At 41.5% G+C, this 13,889-nt stretch overlaps 2 protein-coding genes across 2 annotated transcripts; one reads left to right on the forward strand and one right to left on the reverse strand.

Moving 5' to 3' along the window:
* Window positions 1–216: 216 nt before the first annotated feature.
* slc25a18 (solute carrier family 25 member 18) lies at window positions 217–8,837 on the forward strand. Its single transcript, XM_034879058.1, has 10 exons — window positions 217–472; window positions 1,527–1,851; window positions 2,024–2,149; window positions 3,085–3,140; window positions 3,273–3,363; window positions 4,302–4,417; window positions 5,526–5,712; window positions 6,714–6,877; window positions 7,264–7,339; window positions 7,453–8,837. The coding sequence occupies exons 2-10, from the start codon at window positions 1,832–1,834 to the stop codon at window positions 7,592–7,594; spliced, it is 978 nt and encodes a 325-aa protein (XP_034734949.1). The 5' UTR covers window positions 217–472; window positions 1,527–1,831; the 3' UTR covers window positions 7,595–8,837.
* Window positions 8,838–8,839: 2 nt separating this feature from the next.
* atp6v1e1a (ATPase H+ transporting V1 subunit E1a) lies at window positions 8,840–13,443 on the reverse strand (the record flags this gene model as incomplete). The annotated part of the gene is made up of 8 exons (XM_034879088.1): window positions 8,840–9,425; window positions 10,466–10,553; window positions 10,714–10,808; window positions 10,921–10,989; window positions 11,077–11,166; window positions 12,325–12,391; window positions 13,162–13,271; window positions 13,345–13,443. Coding segments are annotated over 8 exons (681 nt in total), but the record flags the coding sequence as incomplete, so codon positions are not given.
* Between the last annotated feature and the right edge of the window lie 446 nt (window positions 13,444–13,889).

Consider the following 13,889-nt stretch of genomic DNA (forward strand, 5'->3'; position numbering starts at 1 on the left):
TCCAAGATAAATGCTTTGCTTGTAATTATAAGCCTGTGAACAGAACATTTGTGGAATTCAAATTGACTAGAGGCATTATGTAATACTGGAACTGTTGAATAGAGAGCTCATTACTGATGGGTAGTCTTTTTTTGTTGCTGTTCATGTTGTAAATATATATGTTCTTAGAAACAACACACACAGAGTTTTATTTGTGGGTCTCTGCTGTGTCTGTTACATGCATTGAGGCTGCAGCATGCGTTTATCTCGAGTTGGGTTAGTGTAGAGCTGTGTTGCTGGGGCTGTGTCACACAGCGAGTCACCACGAGAAGGAGGGACTTAGGCAGCAGGACAATGCTGGTGTTTGTGCAACGGCCCCTGAGTGGCGGCCGGGTCTCTCAGATTGCTCGCGCTTGACTACCATTGCTGCACGCATTGTTGAAGTGAAAGGAAAGTGGACAGCTTGATCCTGTCTTTGGGAGCACCAACAGAGGTAAGACCCCCCTTCCCCACTGCTATAACGCTGGGATGGAAGAAAATTAAGTTTTTGAAAGCTGTCTTGTGGGGGGACTTGTGCTGTGCGAACTGTATGGGCGGGGTGTTTCAGGGCAGTTTCTGAGGGAAGTAGAAGTCTGGGAGCTGGAGGTTGGCTTGCGGTGAGGCACCCTTGTCTGTGTTTTGGCAGGGTCACTACTGTGTGTGAATGGAGCTGAGCTGAAAGAAAGTTTCACAGAAAGAGGCTCAGTGAAAGGCATGTGTAGAATGTGACTAGGATCAAGCAATGGAAAAGACAGAGTGTAGAGGGGAGATCAATAGAAAAAAAAATATTTGGACGTGAAAAAAAAGGAAAATTATATAAATGAAAATGAAACTCTCTGAGGAGAGGACAGGCCAGACTAGATTGAAGGTTTACAGTGGTAAAAATAGAGGTGGAATGGAGGTGAAGAGATTAAGAGAGATTAATTAGGAAGCTGAGGGAAGGGGAAGTCACCAGGGGAAAAGGCAGAAAAAGAATGCTAAAAAAGAGAAAACATAGCAAAGGAAAGCAATGGCTGCGAACCTAAGATAAGGTTTCAACAGCATTTGTATTATGTGTGCTACACATTGCTTACGGCTGGACTACAAACCGTTGTACTTCCAGGACAAATAAAGGTGAAAAAAAAACTTGTCAAACTGATTTTACAACTTCCATTCAAATCTCCTTTTCAGTCCTTTGTTAAATGCTGGATTCCAGCCCCTCATTTTCAGTACTGCCCCCCTTGCTAGATCAAATACTCTTATCCCTTTTAGCAGACAGATTAGAGAGACTCAAGATGTTCTGTCTCAGTGTGGTAGTCCTGGGATATGCCGCTATTCACATTTGTGAATTCTCTCTAAAGACTCTTTAAGTTGATGTAAGGTGTGGCAATCCTACATAACAAAGACACACTCCTATCCCCATCCAAAACATCTGTTCAACAGGGCTTAATGGAGAATAGACCAACGTAAGTCTCATGCGCTTTCATCTAATTCACTCCATATTAACTGCATGTGTTTTGTGTTTCCAGGCAGTGGAGGCAGAGATTGGGTTTTGGTGTAAGGCACATCAAAGCAGAAAGGCTGACCATACCAGGTAGGAGAAGAAGGCCCTTCATTGCTACCACGTTAAAAGAAGCGTTGAGCTGCATTCGTGGCGTGGGTGGGAAGGTGAGGGTTGAGCTGCGGTGACAACGTTCAGCTGCATGCCAAAGTGTGAGAGGGAAGAGGAAGAGGAAAAGGAAGACCAAGACGAGGGGTAGTTGGAGGAGGAGAAAGAGGAGGAGGAGAAGAAAAAGAAGAGGAGTAGCGGGCCTGGAGCCCAAACCCAAGCAGGATGGCGGAGAAGAAAGTTAGGTAAGTACTTTTTCCATGTTTGTTTGGCTTAATGAAAACAAATGCATTCACTATGTGGTGTGTGTGCGCGTGTGTGTATCTTTGTCCGTGACGTAATTTGGCATTTGCATGGCCTGTGTTGGTGATTTGTTCTATGCTTATGTGTGTGCGTGTGTCTGTGTTGATCCTTCAGCACTCTCCCTGCTAAGCTGATTAATGGGGGCGTAGCAGGCCTGGTTGGTGTGACATGTGTATTTCCTATTGACCTGGCTAAGACCCGCCTGCAGAACCAGCAGGGCATCCAAGTCTACAAAGGAATGTGAGTAGGGCTCTCCTGTCCCGAGTTAACTCGATACTGTCGTTGAGTTGCACTTTTAAAATTATTATTGAGAAAAAGGCTCTACATTCATCTTTATCTATATTAGTTAGGGAATGGCCACAGATGAATGTAAGAGTCTCTGAACTGTAAAGGCATTTCAAAATAACTGATAATGAACAGATGAATGGTGGTTAAATGTGCTCTCTTGTGATTTGAGCTACAAATAAATCAGAATAGATGATGCAGACTCACATACTTTCTTACTGAATCTTAGAGGGTGGAGCAGCACTGTTAAACACACTCTTCCCCTATTTGGCCCAGTGTTTTTCTGAGATTGTACAAAACTCCCTCATGGGGTCATATTCGGGAAATGGCTGTATACAGTGTGTGTTTTGATGGACTGTTGTGGTGGTAACTTAACCACAAATCAGACAAACGTTTAAATGAATGCACTCAAACTATTTCACATGCAACTACTTCAGTTTGTGAGGAAGTTTTAAGAAATTCAGTGTGTCCTTAAAAGACCGACCCTGAATTTTCAACTGCGCACATCTGGTGGGCATCAATACTGCTGGCTGGCTGGGCGTGGCCGGTGTTAACCAGCACATTTCTCCGGTTTCCCACTGTGAGTCAGAGAAGGAAAATAGCTTGTATAATCACAAGGCTGGATTTTTTTCCTGCTCATTGCAAAGAAAAGAAATGTTCAACAGAACAGCTCATTGACACCGCTGTTCTCTGTCCATTTTGTTGTTGTGACCGAATACACGGTCATTGAGTATTTGGGTAAAGGCCAGGCTAGATGATGCTTTAATAATTTTAAATACATGTCTGTCATTAGAGCTAATTGTGAAGCATATGAACAGTGGTGTGGTGTATTCTAGGACCAAATGAAAAACAGACAAAATGTCAATTGTCTTATTTTTTTTACTTTAAAGGCTGGACTGCCTGGCAAAGACAATACGCTCGGAGGGCTATTTTGGATGCTACAGAGGTATTCTTAGCCTTTCTAATCCCTGTGACAAACAACACTACAACTGTGTTTTACAATGAACTTAATCTACGATGTTGTTTCTACTGTTCTATTTGTGTACCTGGAAACTGTCAAAGTGTTTGTCTTTTCCAGGTGCTGCGGTGAACCTCACTCTTGTTACACCAGAAAAAGCCATCAAGCTAGCTGCCAATGACGTCTTCAGACAGAAGCTCTCTAAGAATGGGTGAATTGATTTTTGCCATTTGACTATACATCACATAATGAAGCCACATACAAAGCATCTCAAGCTACAGTATACAGTAGCTCTAGCTGAAACATAGCCTACCTTTAAAGTGCCCATATTATGCTAATTTTCAGGTTTATAATTATATTTAGAGGTTGTACCAGAATAGGTTTATGTGGTTTAATTTTCAGAAAACACCATGTTTCTATTGTACTAAACGTAACACATTGGGCTTTTTTCAAAGATTTCTTAAAGTGTTCATATTATGCTTTTTGGCTTTTTCCCTTGCCTTTATTGTGTTATATATCTAAGTTGTTTATGTTATAGGTTTACTATGTGAAAAAGCCCAAAGTCCAACCCAAAGGGACATACCATCTCCAACAGAAAACACTGTTCACAAACAGCTCTATTGTAGTCCAGCCTTTACTTCTGTGACGAACGTGCATCACTTTGTCACACACGTTACAATGCTCGCCTAGCTGCTAGCGTGGCACGCGCATGTGCTCTGCTTCTGACTGGCTAGTAGTGCTGACCTAGGAATTGTCCATGTGCGACTCCCAACAAAGATGGAACAGAAGTAAGATGTCTCACTCTGTAGCTAAGACAGAGAGCTCAACACACAGGGTGAAAAGAGGAGCTGCAGCAATGTGCAGTACAACACAAATATGGTTTTTTTTGCAAATTAAACATCTAACTCTACAGTGTTTTGATATAACCTCTGAATACAAAATGAGCACAATATGAGCACTTTAGTACAGTAACAAATGTGTTTGTTGATGTTGTTAAAAATCTGGCAAGCAAACAAACTAATCTTAAAAATGTCATGCTTGTGTATTAGCCCTTATAAATGATTACACTGACTCATGGCCTATTATTACAGAAGCTTATTCTTGTTATTCTTGCACGTGAGTATAACAAAGCCGTTACTATGTTTTCAGGCATTTGCCCCTGTGGGGCGAGGTGCTGGCAGGGTGTGGGGCTGGGACCTGTCAGGTGGTAGTCACCACTCCCATGGAGATGCTTAAGATCCAGCTGCAGGATGCAGGAAGGCTCGGTGAGTTGGTCATTACATTACTAAAATGCATGTCAGTTTAAAAGAATGAAAAGCACTGACATTTTGGGAAGTAAATAAACTCTGAAAATTGCACCTTTTGTGCACTTATTTATGCCAACATTGATCTGGTGTAGGAGCAGTGAGTAGGATTAAGTGTCATCTACCTGTGAGGTTGCTGATTGCAACCATCTGAATACCCTTCACTCAACCCTCCCTTTCCAAGTGTATAGAACGTAAAGCAGCGAAAAGCCCTCTCTCGAGCTGGTTTGTCCGTTCTGGGCTACTGGAGAAACCTAGCGATGTAACATGGTGGTCTCCGTCGATGGATTGCGAAGATCCAGGATTTAGCCAAAAAACATGACCATCCACAACTTCTCAGTCCCTCCCCCATTTTCCACTAAAGCCCAAAACGGTCTCCTAAGCCCTTCTCTCCACAAGGGAGAGCTGTGCACAATAGAGCGGGGGGGAAACCTATTTGCAGCTCTTGCGGGGGAGAGGGGAGGACGCTATGAAATGCGTGTGCCTGAGCAGTGATTGACATGCATTGACCCCGCCCCCCGCCACTCTGCCTTCTTTGGGGAATCTGAACAGGGAGGGGTGGATTTTTGCAAATCGCACTACAGGCTGTAGATGATACCAAAGAAGCCTTTTTTTTTTATATAACCTGCATCATATAGTTTAACTTAAACATAGGTCCAGTTTTAGCAAATATGACAGAAAGTTAGTTTTATAAGTCTTACCGACTGCACCTTTAATCATACACACTGCAAGTACCATGCCTCTCAATAAATTCCCAATGTGAGCATTCGCACATTGATTATAACTGTTATTTATGAAAGCATCTTTTGGAAAACTTCACATTGACTTTTTGTCAAAAATGGTAAAACCAGGGGCGACCACTAGCTCACCCCATCTCTCGCCCACCTTTCCCACCTATCTACTGTTACCACTAATGAAGGGAAAAGCCCCCTAAAAAAGAATCTTTAATTAAAAAAAGGGAAAACCAAAGGCTGGTTGCCCATCCTTTGTTCAGTAACAGGGATGGCTGCAGGATTACATTGGCCTGCATGTGTTTTCTAACCTGGGACAGTCTGTGTTTGACTATCAGCCGCCCAGAGGTCCGTTCCAACTCCAGCTCAGGCTGCTGCCGCTGGTCCAGCTCCAACATTGGTGGCCCCCCCATCAGCGCGACCGATCCCTCCACCTCGGACCTCGGCCACCAGGATCACTGTAGATCTGCTGAAGACCCGAGGACTGGCAGGCCTCTACAGGGGGGCAGGAGCCACCTTAATGAGGTCATACACACAAAGACATAAACACACACACTCCCTCATTCTCACACATACTTACAATACATGATTTGTTTTAATGTCTCTTTTAATATACGTATTTACAAACTATTTTACAAATAAATTAAAAAAGCAAGACTGAGACAGAGGCCCACCTTGGTGATATACTGTTAACAGAAATACTTTGAACATAGCATCAGTAGAAAAGTCAGCCAAGGTCCAGGATATTGAACCATTCCAGGCAGTTTGTTTCTGGTGTCAATTTTAATCCATTGTCTGTTGACCTGACTGGTGTCCCACTCAGTCCATGACATTATGCTTTTTAAACTTTGCACTCATGTTGGAAACCTTTAAAAACAAATCACTTAAATGAGCTTGCACACGTGCCTCTTTCGGAACACATAGCTTTGCTTGGTTTTTTTTTCACAACTTTAAAACTATAAGCGTGGTTCAACTAGTGCGGTTCAATCGAATGTGGCACATCTGGGATTCGGCGTGTCCCCTTTTTTTGTCTAGCCGTCACACATCCAGGTAGTTATGTGGCTCAGACAGGGGGGAAGGAGCGAGCCTTGCTCGCCATGCTGGAGAGGCCGCTACAGCGCTTGGCAATGTGCATGCAGGAGAGACACACACACACACACACAAAGATATTCCTTGATTTGTAGTTAGATGTTCCTGATGGCCCCTTATACTGTCTCTCCTTTCATTCAAATTTGTCCTCGCTGCTTTAATGAGTTGATTTCACGTTGCATAACTCACACAGGGTTTGTTGTATTCCTGACACCTCTACCAATCAACACTGATCAATAGATTCCTGCAGCTATGTCTGCCTGCTGTACTACAGTTGAATGGGGCCATGTCTCATTCTCTCTTCACGTTTCTGGGACTTAACCCTCTCCCACTTTAGTTTTTAGTCCGTCCCATTTCTTTTTTAATAACTTAACAGTATATCCTTGAGATTTAATCCTTTAATCTAACTTTTTTTTTTTTGAAATGATAATTTTCAGGGATGTCCCCTTCTCAATGATCTACTTCCCGCTGTTTGCCAACTTAAACGCACTGGGCCGGGAAAAAGTGGGCGATGTGCAGGACCGGGCGCCATTCTGGCAGTCCTTCCTGGCAGGCTGCGGCGCAGGCTCAGTTGCAGCCGTGGCTGTAACACCCCTGGACGGTGAGTGGAAGAAAGACATGGACATAGTAAAAGAGCTGGTAGGGCAGGATAGGTAGTCAGACATTGGCTGCGACCAAAATCACTCCCTTGTTTACTCATTCTCAACTATCTCTCCCTGTCTATTATTTGCAATGCATTGCATCATGGGATTATTAGCAGAAAAGAGTATTCATGCCATGGACACTGTTTTTTGTTTTTATTTTGGAATCAATTCATTGAGTTTTTGACTTCTCTACTTCTCTGTTAATATTACACTACATGTTAACATGAACCATTATCCTGTGATTGTCATTTGTGGCTATACTTACTTAGTCATTACCACACTGACAGTAATCTTTAAGCGGATGAAATGACAGTGCACCTATGTGTTTTAAATGCCTGTACAGTCATAAAAACTCGTCTACAGACCTTGCAAAAAGGTGAAGGGGAGGACACATACAGAGGAATTGTTGACTGCACACGGTAAGATTTTAGTCTATATAAAAATGCATTTGTTACCTTAATATTTAAAGGCCCTTGTGACATTTCCTTTACGTTTTTTTTTCCCCTCTTGTTTTGTCCGCGTACTTTTGCAGGCGTATCATGACGCGGGAGGGCCCATCAGCATTCCTGAAGGGTGCAACATGTCGCGCTCTGGTTATTGCTCCTCTTTTTGGCATTGCACAGGGTGTCTACTTTCTCGGGGTAGGGGAAACGGTGCTAGGTTTGTTGGGATAGCAGTGCTTGGCATTGGTGGCGATGGCTGTGTTGTCTCTGCTGCTTAAATCTGCAGTGAATGAACGACACAACCGAGTGAGAGGTGAATACAGTACAGAGAGAGGAGATACGGCCACAATCTGCTAACCAAAGGAAGAGGAATGGTCTGAGATATGAAGAGGCTCTATTTACTAATATGTGGACCAATGGATTCACAATAATCATGTTTCTCTAGGTTTTTACATGCTGTCAACAGGTTCTGTAGGTAAAACAGGGCCCTGTGTATGTGTGTGACTAAAATGAGGGTTAAGTGTCCCAAGTTGTCTTGGTTATCCCTACGTGCGTGCTGCATTATGTCTGGGGCTGTTCCTTTCTCCTGAGAGAGATAATTCTGTCTGGTTGTTAGGAGAGAGCAGCCGCATGTTGTTTGAGGCTGCTAACTAAAATGCCAATCTGACCATTTGTCTGGTCATGGCGAATAGCTGTGCCTCATTCTTTGGGAGTGACAAATCCCCCTTTATCAAAAGCTAAGACTGCATCAAGTTTGATGCCAAAGTATGAACTGGCTCTTTAGGTTAACTTCAATGCTAATCATTTAGAGCTCAGCGTTTGACGTGTTTCTCTGGAACAGGAGTTTAATCCCTTTTTGCCTATCCTCCCATGCCATCCGTGAGGTCAAAGTTGTAATCTTGAGATTCCTTCAGTGGACTGGGAGGTGCTGGCTGCCAGAAACGCTAAAGCCATTTGTTAATCTGATGGTAATGCTTTAATCCCAGCATTAGCATACAATATACCCTAACACACGCCTCACTTCCTGCCTAGAGGCCACAGGTTAGACTGCCCGTCTGCCTTGACGTCCTCTTCCCCACACAGCCCCGAAGGGTTTAAATAAAAGCTTTGAGAAGCCTTGAGCTGATTTCGCTGCTTAGTTACAAATAAAAACACATTCCTCCAAATGGTGTGCGCACAATGATGAAAACAGATATGCAAAGCCTTATCGTTGCTGATATTTTCTAAAGCATCAAAACGGGAAGTCTTAAATTCATTCATTAGAATCGGTGGTTGCCACATTGATTTGGTACTTGAGTCTAATTTAGCAGCAAAAATTCTATTTGTGGCACTACAGTTTTTTTTTTTTTACATTTTCAATGCAAGACACGTTTGTGTGGCTAGTGTACCTGGGCTTCTACATTTCTATTGTAGAGTGATATAGCCTGAGTAAACTGTTTACAAGCTGTAAATAAAGATATCTCAAACATGCTGAGCTCTGTTTGTCACACATTTATTTCTTTGATTTTTCATATGTTAGGTGCTTTAGAACAATGGAAGACATCCTTTGGCTGTCCGCACGCACACACAGTCAAAGGTTTGGCAAGCATACCATATTATAAGCTGTAATACAAAAATGTAAACGGAGTATGTGAGGGGAGAGTGTGCATCTTTGGTGACCTAAATATGTAGTTTTGATTACATTAATCTAGTAGTAAAAAAACACAGATTTTCCAAAACCACTGAAGGAATACGTTTTGCCAATGCCATTGCAAATTAGCAATGGCAGTCCCATACACATCCCTGTAGAAGTCAAATAGAAGGCACTTAAACACATAAAATGTGTACAAGTTAAAGCGATAAAAATAAATACATATATGAACACATCAGTAGTGTTCCATTAAGTGACCCTGGGGGATTGGTAGTTGATTGTGCAGACTCTTGCCCACTATGATGATGGTCTATGGTCACCTCATACAGTATATTCCACCTGTGTCCACGCTGCTTTCTTCAATTCCAGTTAATCCGTGAATTTACGGTTGGGATTGGCACCAAACAGGTCCACTCTGATGTCAGGCATCATCTGTTCATATGTCAATGAGTGGAAAACATGAAAAACAGATGCTTCAATATCGTTTTTTAATGGACAAAGGTAGGTTAACTGATAATGCTACATTTCCTTTCCCTGCTCTCCGTCTCTCTGTCACTCTGCACACACACACACACACACACACACACACACACACACACACACACACAGCATCTGTCTCCATAAAAACAGTGTTGCCAACTTAGATTCAGCAACTTTTCATACCACCTTTTGTGACTTTTTTGTGACTAGTGACAAATCTGGTGACTTTCTGTAGAAAAGACAGCGACTAGCTTTAAATAAAAGTTACCGGTATTGTCCAGCGAGCACGGGAGGCGCAGTATTTCTCTCCTGTGGCCGCCAAAACAGTCCCCTCTCTCTGAATCGTTTTTTTGAGTAACAGAGGAGCAGCCCCTCCTCTTCCTGTGTGCGTAGGCAGGAAGAAAGAGGAGAGGGGACAGGGTGCAGGGCCGGTGTAGGAAAGAGAGACAGCAGGACGCGACGGTAGAAAGACGCAGCTGAGCTGGCCTGACCCTGGGCAAGCCAACCCTTTTTGAGAAATCTTTATAGATCTTTTTCCCTGCCTTTGTAGACTTCCTTGTATGACTTTAAAGATAGACTTAAGTAATAATTTTACGGTAAAATAAATTCCTGTATTAAATTTGTGATTATTTGACTAAAGATTTCTATTTCCTTCTATCTACCTTGCTGACAGAATCACTAAGCTTTATGCAAATTATTACGTAATGACATCCAAAATATGAAAATGAGCATACACCGTCATCTCCCCCCCTCCTCAAATTGCGTAAACAACTGGTGCTGCATGACAGACTTCCCTGAATGATCTAAATTATTGTTCCCTTTTGACTCTCCTACCGTTAGCCACCAGCCAAAAACCAAGTGGGTGGTGCTGCCCTCCACAGGCAAACATCAAAAACTACATTTAGAGTGTGTGTGTGTGTGTGTGTGTGTGTGTGTGTGTGTGTGTGTGTGTGTGTGTAGAAGGATTTTTTTAGATGCATCAGTTAATCTACCTGTTGTGCCATAACTTCAAGCCTGTTCTCCAAAGTGTTGGAAACCTTGATCTTCCCATTATCATTATATACTTCCACTCCTCCGCAGCTGTCAAAACAAAAAGGAGGCACAAACATAAAGAACCAAATTAGCAGAAAAGAAGACCTTTCTTTTACCTTTTTCAAATCATGGCCACCAGGAAAATCTGACAATAAAATTGAAAATATAAAGTAAGAGTGGATTTTAAAGTACATGAAAATCAACTCACATTCCTGACGGAAGAAAGCGTTCCAGGTCGATTTTGACAACTATGTTCTTCTTCACTGCCTCTTTGTAGATAGGGCTGACCTTATCTACAGCAGCCTGTCAATCAATAAAACAAGGACTTACAAAACACAACGCTACCAACTATCATACATGTGACAAAGAATATGCAGAGGCCCTTGTAATTACTTTTTTGTCAGCTCAACCTCACCTGAACCATTTCTACATCCTGCTGTCGGCAGCGAATGGTAACTTTATGTTCCAGGAGTTGATAGAATCCCTGAAAGGTTACAAAAGCACAAACTCAGAAAACCAATTAGCTGTTGATTAAACTGTGCCCTCCCATGAGAGGAGTTGGAGAGTTTACCTGAAGCACCAGGCCCTCCAACAGGGTAGAGTAACTAGCAGGGTCCTCGGCAATCTCTGCAAGTCTTTGACGAGCTTCATTCAACAAATCCTGAGACAAGAACAGAGTTCAGTTAAGATGACTTTAAAGTAGGGATCGACCGATACTGCTTTGTCAAGGCCGATAAAACCGATACCCTATATTTGGAACCGATATGCATTTACGGTGAAAATGAAAATCTTTAAAGTGTTCATGTTATGCTCAATTTTCAGGTCCATAATTGGATTTAGAGGTTGTGTCAGAATAGGTTTACGTGGTTTAATAAAAAAAGAAAACATAGTTCACTTTGTAAACATATAACATGCACAAAATATATATAATATATATATTTATTAATAATAATAATAATAATATTATTATAGATCTATATATAAACAATAAAGGCAAGGGAAAAAGCCAAAAAGCATAATATGAGCACTTTAAGTCGAAATTAGGTTTTGGAATGTTACAAACTCCAACACAAAACTTTGATTAGATGCTTTAAGCAATTATTTAATAAATAAGAAACTTTTAACATAATACACAGTAAAAGATAGTCAGATGGTGTTGTGGGCAGGACATTAAGTCAGATTCAGTGTTGAGTGAAAACGAAGCAGAGGACAAACAGAGCTGATAGCCGAGCCTAGTTGAACGCACTTTTTAATTCATTAACTTTATCAGTTATCGGGCAAATAAAACTGCTAATGGCCAAAAAACTACTTTAAAGTCATAACGTGTTTCTTATAAAAACTCTTCTTCAGATACTGTGGACTCTATTATACAGTATATAATACAGTATGGTAAGTACTGTCTAAATGCTTGTCTTTGGTGACAAATAAATACTATTTTTCAATGATCAGAGTACCATAAAAGAATATCCATTCACTTTTATTTTATTGGAATTTAATTCAGTGGCGAATACGACAAAACATAAGCACATATGCATACATCAAATCATAATACTAAATTAAAATAAATTGTATTCATCTATCAATATTTTTTTGAAGATTACGTATTGGGCGTTTAAGGCCTTTATTTGATAGGACAGCTGAAGTCATGAAAGGGGAGAGATGGAGAATAATGGGCTGCTGTGGCAAAGACTAAACTTTTGTACATGGGTTTCACATGGCGAGCTACGTAGGCGCCCCACGTATCAATAACGTCAAAAGTTGTGTGTAAGCTGTGCATCATAAACTGAATATGTGTAAAATATGAGCGTTGATCTCGAACCGTGATCATGCCGTTGCGTGCCTTCAGCACCTTTAGCCTTGCTTGGTTTAGCAGGTTGGACATCTGGCTGTAGGAGTGGATGGAGAAGTCAATTATTGAATTATCTGCAGGCATGAACAAGCCTGTAGAACAGCTGTTCAGCGTGATCCCCAGTTCTCCCAACACATAGACTTTAAGTTGCTTTGCCACCAAAATTGGAATTGACGAGGCAGATTTGGCGACGTTCATGCCCAAGAAGGCATGTAGTTACAAAACCTCAATCATCATACACTGGTTTTAGCAAAGATTTGCTAACCAAAATTGTCACTCATCTGCCAATAGCAATGTGCAGTGACGGACTGGTATGTATGGTACAATCAGAGGTTCAAAAACATGCATGGTTTGACATAAAACAAATCTACCTGCATTTCTTTTATTTGATTATTTGTTTGAAAAAGTTAAAATGAAGCAATGCCTTCTCTGGAATTTCCAAACAGACTCGAGTAGACCAAGTCTGTGTCAGCGTGGTTGATGGAAGTTGGTTAGAAGTTGGAACGTGAAAAATGCTGCAACTTGACTGATTTGTTTTTTAAATCAAGTGCACCTTCAGCTAGCACTAGCGCTAATACTTCTAGCACTAATGTTAGTGACACATCTGAGCCAGCACACATGCATAACAACACTTTTGCAAGGCACCGTGTCACATTCTCAGTAGGGGCTGTGTCACCAAAAACGTCTGATCCTAGACTCGCCCCTGCACTGCTCACAATTTAAGGGTGTGTGTAAAAAAAAAGTACAACTGATTCCACGAGCACTTTAATTCTTTCCTAAACTGTCAACATATGACCATCAACTCACACTTTCTTGTGTTGTTCAATCTGCTTTTCCTTCTTCTCAAAGTATCCCATGATTTTCACCCTCTGGGTCTGCACCAGGCGACCTTTCTCGATGTTAAACTCTTCCTCCGCCTGTAAACAGATGGGTATGACAAGTATTGGTCACTGCTGCAAAAATCACAAGACTGACTGAAGCTTTAATTACCTTAGCATCAATTTCCTCAACTTTCTCACTGGCCTCTTGCACAATGAAGCCCATCATGTGCTTGATCTGCCACAAGAGACAAAACACAAAATAGTTTTTTTAAAATGCAGAGGTCTTACAAAGTTTATGTCAACCTTCTAAATGAACCTATGTACAAACCAATTCACAAAAAAACATATTCTTACCAAGACAGAGACGATAGCTTTATGGAACGATTTTAAATGATTTTCGGTTACAGTTAACGCTAACGGTACGTAATTACCCTTAAAAGATTAACCTGGCTATATGAACTTGTAGCCATTGTGTTATAGCCATAATATATATTCCCTCATTGCTTAAAACCAGTGTTTTAAAAATAAATTAAAAGCACACCACATTCTTCACAGTGTTTTCAAGTAGTGTTAATTGCATTTATTTAGCTAGCTAACTGTAGGAACATTGACGTGTTTGATTATATGGCTCAAGTAGCGTTAACGCTAACGTTACTCCGCTGTGGTCTGGCAAGATTGTTCTTGTGTAGCTTAATTTTGACAGCCCCATGCACG

The sequence above is a fragment of the Etheostoma cragini genome, chromosome 8 (genome assembly GCF_013103735.1).
Source record: "Etheostoma cragini isolate CJK2018 chromosome 8, CSU_Ecrag_1.0, whole genome shotgun sequence".
NCBI lineage: Eukaryota > Metazoa > Chordata > Actinopteri > Perciformes > Percidae > Etheostoma > Etheostoma cragini.

Coding starts and splice junctions, on each gene's coding strand:
- slc25a18 (XM_034879058.1), top strand. CDS start 1,832: ATGGCGGAGAAGAAAGTTAG. Junction 3,141..3,272: donor CTATTTTGGATGCTACAGAG/GTATTCTTAGCC, acceptor TGTCTTTTCCAG/GTGCTGCGGTGAACCTCACT. Junction 3,364..4,301: donor CAGAAGCTCTCTAAGAATGG/GTGAATTGATTT, acceptor CTATGTTTTCAG/GCATTTGCCCCTGTGGGGCG.